The sequence below is a fragment of the Pleurodeles waltl genome, chromosome 3_1 (assembly GCF_031143425.1).
Source record: "Pleurodeles waltl isolate 20211129_DDA chromosome 3_1, aPleWal1.hap1.20221129, whole genome shotgun sequence".
Classification (NCBI taxonomy): domain Eukaryota; kingdom Metazoa; phylum Chordata; class Amphibia; order Caudata; family Salamandridae; genus Pleurodeles; species Pleurodeles waltl.
The window spans coordinates 1687117145-1687131930 of NC_090440.1; the positions used below are offsets into that span (position 1 = coordinate 1687117145).

The 14786-nt window shown below is 45.0% G+C and overlaps 1 protein-coding gene across 6 annotated transcripts in view; it reads left to right on the plus strand.

Annotated features, from left to right (window-relative positions):
• PCBP3 (poly(rC) binding protein 3) overlaps positions 1-14786 on the plus strand; it is a 184078-nt gene that overhangs the window by 156670 nt on the left and 12622 nt on the right. For 5 of the 6 annotated variants that reach the window (XM_069225475.1, XM_069225476.1, XM_069225479.1 and 2 more), the window contains 2 exons: positions 5714-5766; positions 14060-14229. In XM_069225475.1, the coding sequence (XP_069081576.1) occupies positions 5714-5766; positions 14060-14229 (223 nt within the window). Of the gene's footprint in view, positions 1-5713; positions 5767-14059; positions 14230-14786 lie in introns of those variants that run through there. The other variant, XM_069225481.1, reaches the window with a different exon arrangement.

Here is a 14786-nt window from a genome sequence, read left to right on the forward strand (position 1 = left end):
TAATACACCATATGTAACTGAAAGTGATAAAGTTCAATTTCAAAGTATATCTCTTACCTTATCAGCACAAACCACCCTCCCATAACTAAATATACCCTACTTTAGAAGTAATTTATATCAAGCAGAAAGGTACTCTAAGTCTTTGAAGGTGGTTATAAATGGGAACTCAACTTGGAACTGAAACTCTGCTATAAAGTCTGCTATAGCATGCAAAAGGTATCGTTGAAAATCTATTAGTGTTAATCATTTCATTTTCTCAAATAATAAATACCTTACTACATATCTAAATGAAAATATCAATACCTCTCTGGGTTTTTCTGAGACACTAAACTTTTCTCTATGTCATATACACTTTTAACCCTCTTATCTACAGACACACGTTCTAATTCAAATACCTGTTAAATTGCTTTCTTGGTAGGTGAAATACTGTCACAATATCACATTAAATCTTTTTTTTTTATAAGTATTAAATCTCAGCATCAGAATGGTACCCAACTCTCACACCATCAAACCATTATTGGCAACCTATTCAACTTTGGTCTCAGAGATACTGTCTTAGTCAACAAATCAAAAACTGCTTTTCATATTTTATGTTTCTTATCCAATACCTGAATGATTAGTGACTGTTAACCCTTACTTGGAGTTTTACAAAGAAGCCAGATTTTTTACTCTGGGCAGCTGGAGTCAAGACTCCATTGCGGCACTCAGTGCAGACCCCGTGTAACTTCTCTACAGAGTCGGGACTCCAGACGGGGGTTGAAAATATATTTACCATTGTATTTTGGTAATGTTTCAGGTCTATTTAAAATTCAGTTCTTATAATGATTTAGAAAAATCTTTTTTTTTCCAGTTGCTTCTGTACCAAAACCTCACTTAGTTGAAGAATGTAAGTATGCTTTAATAACTGCCCTTCCCCCCCCACAGTATTTTACCTCAGCTGCCACAGCAAACTCCTTTGGAACACTCCACTATACCAGTAGATCAAAGCAAAGACTGTCTGTCAGCAGCATACTAACTTTAAATTGTTCTTTAGCAGGTGTCATTGACTATTACAGAATGATAGCAATACTTGTTTGTGAATTAATCAGCTCCAATCATAGATCTACTGACTTAATATTTTTATTTACAACCTATTTTTTATCTATCAATGTATTTATAACATCCAATCAAATTTGTGCTTTTTGAAACCAGGTGCTTCCTCCATTTTAACCACCTCACATTTTGAAAACTGCTTCATTCAGCTGCAGCCTTTTCCTGTGTGCTACTGCTTCCTCCCTTCAAAATGGTTAGAGTTTGGATTGTAGGTCATAGATATGTTTTTTGGGCTAGTAAGTATGCTAGAAAGAATGGCATTGACAGGGAACTGGGTTTGCCTAATGTGGATATTACTTGGACTGGCCTGAGAGATTTAAAGTGGCAGCATTGGTTGAAAACAATAGAGATTGCCAACCACCGCACCTCATGATTGTGCACTGTGGTAGTAATGACCCAGGCACACTAACTGGGGAAGGACCTGACATCCTTATGAAGGATACCTTTGTTCAATTAATGAAACTTTTCCTTCATACTGCCTTTATGTTCTCTAACATATGCCAAAGGCAGAAATGAAAGTGGTCAACTTGAATTTTGTTCACAGATAGACAAAGCCAGGAAACATGTTAATAAACTGTTTCAGCATTCCTCAGAGACCATAACATGGGCTCTAGCTACAATAATAACCTACAGTTTGATTTACATGGGATATATAGAAGAGATGGTGTTCAATCCACAGATGAAGGCAACAGGGTGTTTCTGAGCAACATGAAACTCTGTATCCGTTCTTATGTGCACTAATCATATTTATACAATATACGCAAAGGCCTTTCTTAGAGCCACCCTATTTCCCAAGCAAGATTTAAATTTAAAACAAAATCTGCCTTTTTCAACAACACTTTTTGAGTCGAGACTCCATTGCGGATTCGCAAACCAAAAGCACACATTCAATGCACAAACCCCAACATATTGTTCATATGTCTTTGTTTCATTCTGTTCATGTCCCAATACATTTCTGAATCATTAAGTGGAAGTTTAATGGGATCTATGAGTGGATGCATGAGTGTCTGAGTGGGCCTATGAGTGGGTGTGTGAGAGTCTGAGAGGGTCTGTTAGTAGATGATTGAGAGTCTGACTGGGTGTGTGAGTGGGTGCATGAAAGTCTGAGCAGGTCTGTGAGTGGGTTCATGAGTGTCTGATAGGGTCTATGAGTGGATGCAATAGTCACTGAGTGGGCCTATAAATGGGTGAGTAAGAGTCTGAGTGGGTCTGTTAGTTGGTGTACAAGAGTCTGACTGGGTCTGCTGAGTGTGTGCAAGAATGTCTAAGTGGATCTGTGACTGGATCTGTGAGTGTCTGAGTGGGTCTGTGGCAGCGTGCAAGAGTGGCTAATTGGGTCTGTGAGTGGGTGCATGAGTGTGTGAATGGGTCTGTGCGTGGGTCTAATAGTGTCTGTGTGGGCCTTTGAGTGAGTATATGTGTGTCAGTGGGTCTGTGAGCGTGTGCCTGAGTGTGTCAGTGGATCTGTGAGTGGATGTGTAAGTGTCAGAGTAGGTCTTTGAGTGGGTGTATGAGTGTCAGCGGGTCTGTGAGTGGGTGAATGTGTGTGTGGGTCTGTGAGTGTCTGAGTGGGTCTTTAAGTGGGTGTATGATTGTCTGAGTGGGTCTGTGAGTGGGAGCATGAGTTGGTCTGTGAGTGGGTTGTGAATATCTGAGTGGGTCTTTGAGTAGGTATATGAGTGTCAGTGGGTCTGTGAGTAGGAACATGAGTGTGTAAGTAGGTCTTTGAGTCTGTGTGGGAGTGTCAGTGGGCCTGTGAGTGGGTGCATGCATGAGTGTGTCAGTGGGTCTGTAAGTGGGTGTGAGAGTGTCTGAGTGGGTCTTTGAGTGGGTGTATGAGTGTCTGAATGGGTCTTTGAGTGGGTGCATAAGTGTGTGAGTGGGTGTTTGAGTGGGTGTATGCATGTCAGTGGGCCTGTGAGTGGGTGCATGAGTGGGTGTGTGAGTGAGTGTCTGAAAGGGTCTTTGAGTGGGTATATGAGTGTCAGTGGGTGGGTGAGTAGGTGCAAAAGTGTGTGAGTGGGTCTGTGAGTGGGTGTATGAGTGTCTGAGTGGGTCTTTGAGTGGGTGCATGAGTGTCTGAGTGGGCCTTTGAGTGGGTGTATGAGTGTCAGTGTGTCTGTGAGTGGGTGCATGAGTGGTTGCACAAGTGTGCGAGTGGGTCTGTGAGTGGGTGTCTGAGTGTCTGAGCGGGGTTCTGAGTGGGTATACAAGTGTCTCTGTGGGTCTGTGAGTGGGTGTTTGAGTGTCTCAGTGGGTCTGAAATTGTGTGCATTAATGTGCGAGTGAATGTGGGAAGGTATATGTACATTTTTTTATCGGTAGGGTTCACAACTCCATTGCAACATTACGGGGGGCCGGGCTGAAAGCCACGGTGGAGTACCGACTCCATGCTTGTGGCAAAAAAAGGGTTTTCAGCTTTTTTAACCTAATAAGGGGTCCCTCAGACACCCATTAAATGCCCCCATGGAGTTAGAGTACCACTACCCTGACCCCGTCTCTACTTTTTAACCTCTATTGTCATCTTCGGGGACCATGCCCCAGTTCATGAAATAGGAGTCGCAACTTTCTGTACAGGTAGCGGTCAGCCAATCACAATACTCCTTCTGCCGCGAGGAGCCACAATGCTCTACCCAGGAGTCGAGACAGATCTGCATCCCTACATATACATATTTGGTTTCCACTTAATAACTAGAAAAGAATTGAACAGATTCACATCAAATCACAAAAAGGTCGCTTTCTGGACCAAGAGCTACCTTTCTGACAATTTTTTGTAAATTCGTCCAGTGGTTCAGTCGCTATTCCTGTTCAAAATCCCTATTGAAAAATGTGTGGGGAAAAAGTCTTTGAGTCCCCCCTTTTTCTCGGCCCCTGCTTGATGGATCACCTTGAAACTTTCCAGGCAGCAGCTGAAGTGAGCATCTTATTTTTTGAGAAAAGATCATGAAGATTCATCAAATGGGGCCAAAGTTATTAGCAAAACAAAAAAAAATATTTTTCTATAGAAACTAGGGTGGTCATTACGAACTTGGCGGTGTGGCCTGCCATGCCGTTGGTGGAAGGAAAACCCTCCAGCCGGCATGGCGGGCCACACCGCCACATAAACAACACCGTGAGGGCCACCATCGTCAGCCCTCACTCACCGCCAGGCTGCCTCCGTCAGGCAGCCTGGTGGTGGTCAGATTCATTTTCCGACAGGTCAACGGTGCTGCCCCTTGGATAATGATCCCTAATCCTCCATCCTTTACCTGGCGGGGAAACCCGCCAGGGAAAGGCTGGTGGAGAGGGTACCCCGGGGCACCCCTGGGGGCCCCTGCACTGCCCATGCACTGAGCATGGGCAGTGCATGGGCCCCGGTGCAGTGCCCCATTGCGCAGGTCACTGCCCGACGGATGCAGCTGCACCTGCCGCACACGCCGTCAATGTCCCGGCCAGGCATTCCTCTGGGCCGGCGGTCAGAAATAATGTTTCCGGCCGCTGGCCCAGAGGAATGTTCCTAATACGGCCGGTGGGGATCTGGGGGTGCTGGCGGTCAGTAGTTTGACCACCAGCATGAACACAGCGGTTTCGACCGTTGTGTTCATAATGAGGCCTAGGTCTTTACTAAAACTACCTAGTGGCAACCACCACTAAGTGCTACCTATACATGTGTGTGTGTGTGTGTGTGTGTGTGTGTATATGTAGATAGATAGATAGATAGATAGATAGATAGATAGATAGATAGATAGATAGATAGATACACATTATGTTGTAAAGGCTTGGTTTGCAAAGGCACTTCATGGTAAAGGTATTTTGTGGTAATGGATGCGTGGTAAAGGCATGCCTTGTAAATGCATGCATTGGTAACTCATACAACCGGTTAAATAGAGTTGTTCAGATGCTAGGCTAGCACTTATTTTTGTTACTTACAGAATAGTTGCTATTATCCAGGTGTAGGGCAACTGGTTATTGCATGCTGTTGTCCAATTGTTGACTCAGAAAGCAGTTCCATGTATAGGTTAGATGTGTATATCTTATAATAAGAGTGTGATATTTTAATTGTTGTAGTCATGCGAGGCAGTGTTGTTGCAGGCATAACCAAAATATCCCATAGTGTGTCAGCTATTTTTGTTGCTGTTAGTAGACACCCAGTCCTTTCAATCTGCTTGTTAGTGCGATTTCCAGGCTGCTGATTGGATGGCACATTGTTTTGTGTCATTTGTGCTATTTTAAGGGACGCGTATTTAACAGATTGTTATTACTTTGGTATGGTAGTTGGTTGAGATGGAGGTATTAACTGCCATGTTGTTGTAGGTGATACGGTGCTCGCTGTTGTGTTGTTGATGCGCTCAGCATGCTGTTTTTAGGGTGAAAAGCGTGTGTTATGTTTTTGAATGTTGATTGCTCTAAATTGAGGTAGCAGCCTGACAGGTTGTGCTATACAGAAAAGTATCTATTTCAGCTTTGATTCCCCCCAGTTTTGTTTATTCTAAAAGTTCATAAACTACATAAAAAAAACCAGAGATCGCGACGTTCCTCAGTGCATCTTCACTAAGATTTGTGCCAAAGTGGCACACCACACAATAAGATGGCAGTGTTGACCGTCCTGCTTCCCTAACTACTCTGCTTTGCTCCTGCCCAGGTATGGATGCCGGTGCCCAGGCCGGTGCTCATGAACTCTCCATTCCCAATGATGTGAGTACTGCTGTCTACCATTCCCGTCCTCTCTAATGCTGCTGCCTTGCTTCCTTGTGCTCTTTTTTGTTTCTTTGTCCCTTGCTCATGACTCCATCGTCTCAAATTTCTCTTTGCCTCTAATTACTCATCGCTATCACTTGTGCTCATACACTCTGTTCGATCATTCCTTCTCAGTCTATTGTCTTCTCCTCTTCCTCTATCACTCCCTATTCTTTCTCTTCGTCTCACTTCAGCTTCCCACCTCTTCTCTGCTGCCCTTCTTCTACTCTATCCCACTTTTACTCTGACCCTTTCTCTCAACTTAATTCTTCATCTCCCTCTCTCCTTTACAACTCATTCTTTTCTCTCACTTCTCATGATTGTCTTTCTCACTCCACCTCTTGGATCTTCTCTGGAAAGCACCTGGAAGAGGAGTCAAAGAGATCTCTGGCGTGTCATCCATGTGCTTGCCTCACCCATCTCACTTTCCTACCTCTTCCTTTTTTTTCTTGGATTTCTACATTTCTTATCCCTTTGATATTGATATCAAGCCATATTTTCTGTGATTACCTTATTTCCATTCTTCCTTTGATCACTGTCCACTCTCTTCCGTTCTTCCACTTTTGCCCTCTTTTATCATTTACACCTGATCCCTCCCTCTTACTTCTTTTTATTTGCTTCATTCCTCATCGATTTGCCTCTTTTCTTCCACTTGCCCCTTCCTTTTTAGGGTCAAGCATACAAGCGCTCTGGCCTGTTGTAATCTCTATTTGGGCTTTTAACCATGTCCTCTCTTGTTATTCATTCTTGTTTTAAATGCTTCATTTTTATGCTTGGATTTTGTGAAATGTCCCTCCTTTGTGTGCTGAGTTCCCTCCCAGGGATTTCACTAAGAGAACATTTTTGATGGCTATCACACTATGTCACGCTTCCTCCTGCCACAGCGTGTGACAGCCCCTCCTCTGGTTTCGCTCTGCCTTTCATCCCAGCCACAATCCTCACTAGACATTCATGCATTGATCCAATAAGTCTCGCGCTCACCCTCATGGCGGCTGTGGCGCTTTGAGTTGACTTGCTTATGTCAACTGTTTTACTTTTAATTTTCAATTTATGTGGCAAGAAAAGTCCAGTTACGAATTTACAACGCTAATAGCTCTAAGTTGAGCAAACACGAGGCCCATTGCATTGCAAATGCTTGTTTCAGCTTTACATCTATCATGTCCATTCTTCATTATTGCCTCAACAGGTAGCTCGGGCGACTTCATTTTTCTTCTGTTTTACCCACCCTTGTACCTTCAGATTTTGAATGAATTTGTATTTGTAGAGAGAAAATGTCACAGACTGTGAATATGAGTTTCTGAATTAACCTATGCATATCGCGTAGTCGGAGCTCATTTATACTGCTGAGTGAAACCAGCTGAAAGCTAAGAGAAGTCTAAGTTAGAAAGAACAGAAGATATTGTCTCATGCCCTCTGAGGTCTTCCAGAAGTCACAAGAAAGCTACAATTAAAAGAATATAGTCCACCGTCCTGTTACTACTATGAACAGTATTAGAAACTGAGGAAATGGCCATGTTACACTGAGCTGGTTGTCCTTGTAATTCTAGACAACTGTGCATCACTATATCAAATCTGTGTGAGCCGCTGATGTCACACCAGAAACACAAATGTATTTTTGTGCCCCCATCTGTAGCTTTTGGTATAATTTTACTATAGGGTCTATGATACTTGAACACCACAAGACCCACCTACATTTATTTACACACTGTGGGGTAGATTTAAGAAAAATGGTGCTGCATCCAATGGAATGCCAGTTTTCTTGCACGTCTTAGCGCCCCACCATGTTTGAGCTGTATTTAAGATATGACGCACTATGGCGGTAGTTAGGGAACTAGCATCATAATTTTTTATGCTAATCCTGCAAAACACATTGAGGCCCATTATAAATAATGGTGTGCCTCCTTTTAATGCCCGTTCTGTGCTGGCTTTAAAAATGCCAGGGCCAGGAGTGAACCTGGTCTTCAGGCCTGAGCAAACAGACTAATTCATGAAAAGGAGTCGCAGAATCTCTGTTCAAGGTTTCTCTTGATCCTGCTAGAAGAGCTTCAGGTGACCACCAATCCTGTGCCTTTTGAGGGTAACATACACTCCTAATTGCCAGATCACCTCATCCTATTATGCACTGCACCACTGAAATTACGGACGGAGTTAGTGTAAGTGATATCTACAATTCTCAAGTAGCCTAAAAAAAATAATGAAAGTAGAAGAATGGATCAACTTTAACGATTTCTACAATTGGGCCAAACAGATTCCATTTGTAGAAAGTAATTAACTTAATTTCAGACTGCCTTTGAGATGGGAAGATAAAACAAACCTTATTAACACTGAAAAAAACAGACCTTAGCCAAAAGGAAAGCAAGTGAATACCACCTTTGGAGCTAAAGGGTTGAGAGAGTGGCAGTGATTTACCTGCAAAGCTACGAATCTGTTTGCTTAAAGGAAACACTTTAGTAAGCGCATGCAAGAAAGAAAAACACGCTCTCAAATGAATTTCTTCCTGTCTTCATCAGAACCGTTTCCATTTGTGCTTTTCTGCGGTACACCACCCATTCATCGTTGACACCGAATTGTCTATTGAGAAATCAGCGTCTAGACACGGTTTTATAAAAAGGGGATGGCAATTAGAATCATATCTAAAGAGCTGAAGGGGAGGAATGAATGCTTAATAAAATGTTTCAAGATTCGAGGTGCCCTAGTTTCACCAGAAGAAGCAGCAAGGGGACACAGATTCTTGCAAAGTGTCCCTACACATTGCATAAGATGCAATGCAGACTTTACTGCTGTAGAGCGAGACTGTTATGGATCCCACAGATAGCAGAAAGTGATGGGTGTGTCCCTACACTAAGAGCTCCTGCTTGAAAGGCACAACTGTATGCAGCCAATGTACGAGGGCACATCGCCCACTGATCTACAATAGTCTGCAGAGACTCTAGAAATGAGCTGGAAGCCACTGCCTCCTTTACTGCAAGGTCTTGCAATAGGTCGACAGGTAATGTGCATGCCAGTGGTACACATGGGGGCATTGCTCACTGACCAAGGATAGTCTTCAGAGACCCTCAGAAAAGTACTGGAAGCCACTTTCTCGTTTACTGTCAGTACATCGCCCTGCAGGGATTCCACAACTAATGTGTATGCTGGTCATGTACGTGAGTATATCATCCAGTGCTGCACCACTTTTTTGGCACAGCTACAATACAAACTTTTAATAGAGATTTACAAAGCCATGCATTTGCAGGAGCTTATTAAAAAAAGGTAGCACAAGGCAGCGCATTGCCCTGCCTCACATTACCTTGCATCAAGGAGGCATTCCATGGGGAGATAGACTAACCATTCCCATGCATCCACTCTTGGGTTTTGACGCAAATCCCAAATCTACTAAGGTCAATAAACCTGGGATTGTGCCAAAATTGTGCACCTCTCAGACGCATGGATAAAAATATGTTTATTTCTCCTTGTTACTTCCTTTTTCTGTGTGATGCATTCTGCGGCACCAAGCAAAAGGAGAATCATCCTTAATTGCCAAAAGGGATAGGATAACTTGCAACTAAAATAAAAAGAAATTCCCTTTCATGCTTGCTGATCTCTTTATATGTCCATTGGACACACCAACACCATCTACAGATGAGTACACATTTTGGGCAGTACGCAATAATATTAGAAAACCATAGTCTGTCTCACTATAGTTCAAGAATTATCATTATATTTATAGTTAAAAATAAAAAAATATATACCACATATAAATGTTAGAAAATACATTTGTTAGTTAAGCTGGAGATGTACTTTGAGATACACCACCAAATAAATAGTATGTAATAATTATTGTTGTACAGTATGGAATTGTAAATTGTATGATGTTACATAGTGATGCACTTTAGTAATTTATGCTTCTGTGTCTTCTATAGTTTTTTTAAAATTTTAAAATATATGCCCTGAAGAAGGTGGTGTGAACCAGTTCGATTTCCACTAAAACTCCACGTCGACAGATTCTTTTTTGATAAAAATTGAAAATAGGAAAAATGTTATGTGCTTGAAGATGGTGTATATGTATAAGGCCCTGTTTAACAAATGAATGTGTTTTTTTAACATTCATGTGTGGTATATATTTTTAACGATATAATAAACGATAATTCTTTGAACTATAGGGAGACAGAGACCCCTGTGGGGTCTCAAGGTGCTGAGTTGGGCATGATGATCATTCGAAGAGCCAGGTCTTGAGATCCTTCCTGCATTGCTTCAGAGATGCAGCCTGTCTGAGGTTGAGAGGGAGTATATTCCATGTCTGGGCTGCGAGGTAGGAGAATGGTCTTCCTCCAGCTGTGCTTTTTTTGATTCTGGAGATGGCAGTGAAGGCGAGATGGGAGGATCGGAGATGCCTGGAGGGAATGTAGAAGGTCAGGTGGTCGTTGAGGTAGTCTGGTCCGATGTTGTGAAGTGCCTTATAGGTGTGAGTCAATAGCTTGAAGCTGATGGGTTTATCAACTGGGAGATAATGGAGGTCTCTGAGGTGGGAAGAGATGTGGCTGTAGCGGGGCATGCCCAGGATGAGTCTGGCTGCTGCGTTTTGGATTCTCTGTAGTTATAGCTTCTTTGTGATGCCAGCATAGAGTGCATTGTCGTAGTCAAATTTGCTGCTGACCAGGGTGTGGATGCCCGTCCTTCTAGTCTCAGTGGGGATCCACTTGAAGGTCTTTTGATGGAGTTGCAAGGTGTGGAGGTAGGCAGAAGAGACGGCGTTGACTTGACGGGCCACGTAGAGTGTTGAGTCCAGGATGATGCCCAGGTTACATGCTTGGTCAGTGGGGGCAATTCCTAGGGTGGCTGGCCACCAGGAGTCATCCCAGGCGCAGCCGGTGGAGCTGAGTACGAGGAACTCTGTCTTGTCCGCGTTAAGCCAGAGGAAACTGGCTTCAATCCAGGCGGCTGCTGCTTTCATACCGTTGTGGAAATTTCTCGTGGCTGTTGATGGGTCATTGGTCAGAGAGAGGATCAGCTGGGTATCGTCAGCCTAAGAGATCATGTTTAGTGCTGTCTGACGATCTTAGCAAGCGGGGCCATATAGATGTTGAAAATGGTCGGGCTTAGTGAGGATCCCTAGGGTACTCCGCAGCATGTTTCTTTGGGTGCCGAAGTGTGCAGTGGGAGTCTGGCACTCTGGGTTCTTCCGGTCAGTAAGGATCAAATCCATTCCAGTGCTTTGCTGTGGATGCTGACGTCGTGGAGTCTGGTGCAGAGGGTGAAGTGGGAGACTGTGTTGACTGCGGCAGAGAGGTCGAGGAGGATGAGGGCAGCAGTGTCTCCGTGGTCCAGTATGGTGCGGATGTCTCAGTGTTGTGGTTGCTCCTGAATCCAGATTGGGAGGGGTCCAGAATGTGGTTTGATTTGAGAAACTCCGTCAGTTGCATGTCGATGGCCTTTTCTGTTACCTGACTGGGAAGGTGTGCAGCGAGATGGGTCTGTAGATTTTTATCTCCATTGGGTCGATGGAGGATTTCTTCAGGAGCGGGTTGATTTCTGTGTGTTTCCAGATGGATGGGAAGGTGGGGGTTCTGATGGAGCAGTTGATAGTCTGACAGAGCTCTGGTGCGATGGTGGCAATGGCCAGGTTGAAGATGTGATGGGGTTCAAGGGTGCCCCTGAATGGATGGAGATCATGAGTTTTCGGGTGTCTTCTGTGGAGATAGGGGTCCAGAGGTTCAGGGTCTGCGGCGTGGGGTCTTTGGTGATGCTGGTGGGCAGTGGGGCAGGTTTTGGTTCTTGAATCCTTTGTATATGTCCTGGATTCTTCTGTGAAAAAAGGTGGCAAGGTTGTTGCAATGGTCTTGAGAGTGGGGATGACTGAGGAGTCTAATATGGGGTTCGTGAATTCCTTGACTATGGTGATTAGCTCTGTGCTTTTGTGTGTGTTTGTGTTGATATGTTCTTGAATGGCAGCTTTCTTGGGGGCTTTGATGCGCTGGTGGTGCGTAGTGACTGAGTCTTTGTAGGATGTGCAATCTGCGGTTACTTTGCTGTTCCTCCATTTTTGTTCCACTTGTCTGCAGTTGCGATCTGATTCTTGGAGATCTTTCGGGCACCAGTTCAGTTTCCTATGGTGCTGGTTTCCGGCAGGTTTTCTGTGAGGGGCAATGGAGTTGGCGCATTCTGTAATCCAGAGGTGCAGGTTGCATGCTGAGTCGTTCGCTTTTGTGGCATTTTGTGGGAGGGAGTGGCTGAGAGCAGTGGTGAGCTAGGTTTTGGTGACTTTGCTCCAGTTTCTGCCTGGGGTGCCGTGGGTGTGGTGGCATGCAGTGGTCTTTGTAAAGGTGAAGAGGACGCATCGGTGGTGGGTCCAGTGGTGTTCGGAGGTGTGCAAGATGGTGATGTTTTTTCCACCCGAGAAGACGGGGTCGAGGGTGTGGGCTGCTGAGTGGGTGGGGAGGTTGACAAGTTGCTTGAGACTGAGGGTGGCGAGGTTGTCCAGGAGGGATGAGGTGTTGTGGTCGTTGCTGTTTTCAAGGTGGGAGTTTTGGTCACTGAGTAGGATGCAGTCGGTGGAAGCGAGTGTGTGGGGGGCGATGAGGTTGATGAAGGTTTCACTGAACTGGGGCTGTGGTCTGAGTGGTCTGTAGATGAGCGTTCCACAAAGGGAGATGTTAGGGTTGATCTGGATTTGGAAGTGTAGGTGTTTGCTGGTGGTTGACTGGTTCAGCATCTCGATGGTGGTTGAGAGGCGGAAGGTATTCCTGTAGACTATGGTGACGTCTCCTCCTGGTAGATTGATTCTTTCTTTGTGGATGATTTTGTAGCCGTCGGTGATGACGGTGGTGATGTCCGGGGCTGAGGTGGGGGTGATCCAGGTCTCAGTGAGAAAGGTGACGTCAGGAGCAGCTAAGTCTCAGAGGTCCCAGACTTCTACTGCATGTTTGGCGAGGGAGTGGGTGTTGAGGAGTAACAAATAAGGTGTCCGTCTGGTCTGTGGGCGGAGCAGTGTGGCGAGCAGACGCAGGTGAGGGAGCAGCAGCAGAAGGGTTGATGAGTGTTCCTTGGATCTGCTTGGTGTCAGGCTGAGGTTCTTCCAGGGCTGAGGACTTGCAGATCGCTGGCGTAGTACTGGTGGATGGTGCGGGAACCAGGGTCCATGGCACTGGGCGCGGTCCACACACGGATGGGCGCAGGCAAGGTTCCCGTAGGCACACCTTCAATGGCTGCCATTAGAAAGGGGAATGAGGTGGGAGGGTCTGGTCAGCTTGTAGGTTGGAGGGTGGGAAAGTGCTTCACAGGGAGGAGGTGAGCTGCAGGGGCAACAGTGTCACGGACTGAGCACGGTGGAAAAAAGGTGCAAAAAAGTAGGAAAAAAGGGGAAAAGGGAGAAAGGAAAAAAGATGACAGAAAGCAAAAAGACACACACATAGACAGGTACAGATGGCCACTAGGCCACCAGGGATGAGGCAAAGGTGGGTGCCTGCGGGTGGAAGTGGGCCTTGAACTAAGAGTCAGGCAGGCTCTCAGTCCAATCAGCAACAGGTGGAGCTGCACAGAGGGGAGCAAGCAGATGCTGACTAGGAGGAGTCGACTATGGTTTTCTAATATGATTGCATAGTGCCGAAAATGAGTATTCACTTGTATGTGATGTTGATAAATCTAATGGAGGTGTGAAGAGATTAGAAAGCGTGAAAGGGAAATTTTTTTTGTTGTAGATGCATTATGCAGCACACATAGAAAAAGGAAAATGTATTTAAGGTTTATTTTCGTGCAGGAAGGTAGTCCTTCCTGCACAGAAACAATCCTGCTCATAACACAAGCACTCCTGCAGCAAGGCACTAGGGTGCCTACAGTGGTAGTAAGCAGCCGCAACCCTACCAGAGCAAGAAGGGAGCAGAGGCATGCCATATCTTAGTGCATATGATGCAGTTCAGCTCTCTCTGTTTCACACAACACAGAGTAGCAACTTTGCTTGCTGCCCTATGGTGCGTAAAACCTTAGTAAATTTGCCCCCCTAATGTATATGCTGTGATGCAGTGCAGGACAATTCATCTAATTAGGCGCAATCCTCAAATAACTAGAACAGGGAGAACTCAATATACTGTACTGATATTTTCACAGATTGCTAAATATTGTACTGGAGATTCAAAAGAGGAAACATATTGTGACATTGTTTCCTGCTCTAGTAAATCTTGGAGATAATGGAAATATTCTAAGGACTATCTGGTCAGTATCAGTTAGATGAAATATGAACCTGTTCTCTAAGAAGTATGCTCCTCCTTTTTTCTAGCTAATAGGCTGCATAATCGGACGCCAAGGGACCAAAATCAATGAAATTCGGCAAATGTCTGGAGCTCAAATCAAAATTGCCAGTGCCACGGAAGGCTCAGCAGAGCGTCAAATCACCATCACAGGATCCCCAGCAAACATCAGCCTTGCCCAGTACCTCATCAACGCCAGGTGAGATCTCTAATATTTATCTGGTCATTATGTTCAACACCTCATGTTCACCAACTAAGATATGTAACTGTCACTTTATGCACACCAGACAAGCTCCCCCTGCTCACCAGGGCCTGTATTACAATATGGACACACTTTCTGTGTTTGCACCGCAAAGCCCCGAAAACAGGTGCACAAACAGGAAAAGTGCGCCCTAGTATGGTCAAAGCGTCCCTCAGGGGGGGCAGTGCATTCAAGTGAAATAAGGAGAGGCTGCTTCAAAGCTGCTCTATGTTTCACTGTGCAGGCGGCAATCCACCTGCACTTTCAAGAGGGGAGAAAGATCCCCTTGCAGGCGGGTGCAGTCAGTGACTAAAGGGGATGTCTGGGGGGAGTCCGTGGGATTCCCTTTATCCCCTCCAGAAGGCTGCCTTTAGGAAGCACACTGAAAGTGCGCCTCTTAAAGGTATGTTTGACTCTCTGCTTACGTCCATAATATGGCGTGAGCGCAGAGGCACAGTGATTCCATCATTTGCATGGGGACAGGCCCCCTTGCAAATGATGGAATGCCTAATAAT